Source organism: Morone saxatilis, unplaced genomic scaffold (assembly GCF_004916995.1).
Source record: "Morone saxatilis isolate NCDOM2014 unplaced genomic scaffold, NCSU_SB_2.0 Contig12, whole genome shotgun sequence".
Taxonomy (NCBI): Eukaryota; Metazoa; Chordata; class Actinopteri; family Moronidae; genus Morone; species Morone saxatilis.
The window spans coordinates 600,561-604,051 of record NW_023339674.1 but is presented as its reverse complement, the minus strand read 5'-3'; the positions used below and the strand labels follow the sequence as shown (position 1 = coordinate 604,051).

Sequence of the window (3,491 nt, the reverse complement as noted above, 5' to 3'; positions counted from 1 at the left end):
ACACAGGCAGAGGGAGAGAGACATATATCTATCTATATATAACGTTTAAATCTTATATATAACCTTTAAACTTAATAAGGCGAACCCTTGCTTCTCTTGACATAGTTTTATTGTTCTTACACATCCTGTCCCACTCCTCATCAATCAGTCAAACATTCTCCCGATGTACCAGATTCAAACTTGACATCAGCGATTAACTAACCAATGAATTCCTGAGTCACCTTTTGACTGACAGGTGTGGTCAGCTCCCAGTCGGTGTGTGATCGCTGCCAGACCTCAGATCAGTGTAATTAGCCGTAGATTATAGCCAGGCAGTGTAGCGGGGCAAAGGAAGTGTTTCATTGAAATTATCAGTGAGACCTATTAAGATGTGAACCACATGAAAGGCAGCCGGTGGGCTCTGGAGTGTGTCAGCGGCTGGACAGCAGAGGTGAGAGAGAAAGCAGAGCCGTGGACGCACACACACACACACACACACACACACACACACACACAATCACACAATCATTACTGCTTGGCTGCGCGCGGTCCTTTTGGCAGCACACGCCATAACTGTGCAGTCCTGAAATGTTCGCCTTTGATCATCGTGGCCCCCGCTCGTGTACAAACACACACAAACACACACAAACACACACGTGGCTTCACAAGGAACTTTGTAGATGCTCCAAGTGGGACAGACGCCTAATTCACAGTGATATTCTTAGCCCGACCATATTTCCAGAGGAATATGTTGAAAAGCTCCCAAAACTGTTGTGCACTTCCTCACCCCTGCTGCGATGAGCTCATCTAAGTCATGAGCTCAGCCGCTAATAGTCACATTAAACTAATATAAGAACCTAATTGCTTGAGTCATGATGCTATTTCAGCCGCTGATGAGTCAAAAATGTGTCGCTGTCACTCCGGCGTTGAGGCGGTGGCGGCGGCGGAGAGCGAGGGGGCCCCCTGTGTGGCGGTCAATAGGCCCGTTTGAGTCCGGGGCCTCGGATGGCTGTCAGTGCCCACGGGGCTCTGCTTTGCATCTGAATGATTAATCTTCCGGCCGTCGCAGTCTCAAAGGCCGCCTTTATGGCTCCCCCTTCAGCCCCCGCAGAGAAAAGAAAACAGAACTCTGTGGTCGTCGTCCGCCGAGCTGCGCACGCAAACAGCCAGGCCAGTCGGACGCAGGAGGATGGAGACGACACAGTCGCACGTACCTGCACACACACTTGCTCTCTTATTCTTATTGAAATTACCCTTCAAATATTTAACATATTTCAATTAAGTTTATTACAGACAGCCTTGACTTTGCTGATCCCGTTGTAACAGTTGGATTTTATTTACGGTGCCAGCCAGGTCTCTCTACTTTTAGCATTTAAAATGGTTGTTTGTGTTTCACCCATAAGGACACACATCATAATTTACACCCTACATTGAATGACATAGATACTAAATTCACAAGAACACAAACACAAAGTCAAAGTCTAGGTTATATTCAACAAAATAACCCCCGAAGTCCGAGAAGTTCCCCAAAAAACAGAGATAATCCGACTCAAACTTCCACTAACATTTTTGTCGATTAATTGATTAGTTGTTTGGTCCATGAAATGTCAGAAAAAAAAGCCCAAAATGACAGCCTCAAACATATTTAGTTTACTGTCCTCCCACTTGACTCTCTCTTCGCTCCAGGAATACGACGAGGAGTGGGGAAAGAAGATCCAGACCGAGAAGTTCCGCTGGTACAACGGTCAGTGGCTGGAGATGGTGGAGAACCGCCTGATGGACGAAGCGGGAGAGCCCTTCCTGTACGGCGAGGACGCAGAGTCCTTCATCGGGAATACAGACATGATGGAGAGACCCGACCTGTTCTACAGCGCCGGTACTTAAAGGAGCAGTTCATTATTTGATACAAACACGCTCAGTAGGGCCCATAAACAGGACGGCGAGGTTCATCGCTGCTTGTAGCTTTAATTTACCTTTTGTGTCTGAGAGTGAGATGACGCAAAGTTTCTTGTTTGTTTAACCTGTTTATGTTTGTTTACCCGTGTTTGTTTCATCCAGATGGGATCATCTCCGCAGATGGTGCCATCAGTCCTGAGTTCTTCACCGACTTCCAGAACGGAGAGCTGGGACCAACTGGGTACATGAGCAGGTACTTACCATCCCAAACACACGATATGAAAGGGTATACTTGCATTATTAACATTATATCTGTGGCATAAGATGGTCTTAAAATGACTATAATATTATTTTTTGCAATTATTTCTGGGACAAATTATCGTCCAACAGTAATAGTTATTGTGACAGAGTCAGCTCTCAGACCCTGAGTGTGAGTGTGTGATGGCGGCTGTCAGCAGGGCAGGTTGTCTTTGTCCAGAATCACTGGCTGTGTCAGAGAGGAAACACTAAACTGTGAGTGTTTACCCTCTCGTATTGTTATTCTGAATCACTATTCGCTGATCTGTGTTATTGAACCAGGCCTGGCCTGAGTCAACAAGCCTCGCCAATCCCAGAAGGCATCGCTCCACCCTCAACAGCAATACTCCAGCTTTGAGAACAAACACTCTCCGGCCTCCACGTTCTTGTTTCTCTCTCACTCATTCCTCTGTGGCTCCAAATACATCAACTACTTTATTCCCAATACGCCGCCGACATTCCTCAGCGAAACATGAAACTGAAGCCTGGGAATTAAAAATCAATCCTGTTATCACTACGATGGACGTAGTTTCTTCTGAATCCGTCTTTGGTCCCGATACCGAGCGGCAGCTGATTCCATCTGCTGCTGAGATGATGAATAGTTGAGGAAATAGAGAGTTTATTGTGAGTAATTTGTCTTATTTATTATCAAACTTTTCCTTGCGTGCGATAAAGCTCGTGTCAATGGATTTTTTCTTCCTCCCCCCCTCGCCGGCAGGAATGTTTGGTTTGGCTTCTGCTGAGAGGTCGACTGTGACTGAATCCACGACACAGTCGGTCCGACGAGATGAGGAATCCCGATCTGTGTTCCCTTCACTCGTTTCTTTATTGTCTGTGTTTGCTCTCTTTCGGTCGCTCTCTCTCTCTATCCGCTTTGTAACTGAAACCTTTTGAATTTACCGAGAGCGCCAGGGGAATTGTCGTCTGTGAGACTGTTTTAATTTGGCCCGCTGTACTCTGAGTGATCCAGGTTAACATAATAATCAAAGCCAGCTCCAGCGCTTATTTTAAACTATGTGTGAAACATGGTGTGAATGGGGCCTTTTAAATCGGACGTAATACTGTACAATCACTGTTATTTGTGTGAACATCATAATGAGCTTTTATACCAGACGACCGATATCATCAGCCAGGCTGATAATCGGTTGATTTTAGTGTATCAGTGTGTACAGAAGGCAGGACAGAGACAGGAAGAGACCCATTATGAGATTTTCTGATTATCAGAAACGTTATTGTATGGAAGCCCATTTCTGCCAATGTGTAAGTCACTATAATAAGAAACCTTCTTAAAATAATGACTTTGTATCTCAAAATAATGA

General features: G+C 45.4%; 1 protein-coding gene across 1 annotated transcript in view; it reads left to right on the top strand.

Annotated features, from left to right (window-relative positions):
* Positions 1-3,491, top strand: part of LOC118321953 (kinesin-associated protein 3-like) — a 38,094-nt gene that overhangs the window by 27,638 nt on the left and 6,965 nt on the right. Inside the window, exons 18-19 of the mRNA XM_035653526.1 lie at positions 1,666-1,855; positions 2,038-2,128. Coding sequence (XP_035509419.1) covers positions 1,666-1,855; positions 2,038-2,128 — 281 coding nt within the window. The remainder of the gene's footprint in view (positions 1-1,665; positions 1,856-2,037; positions 2,129-3,491) is intronic.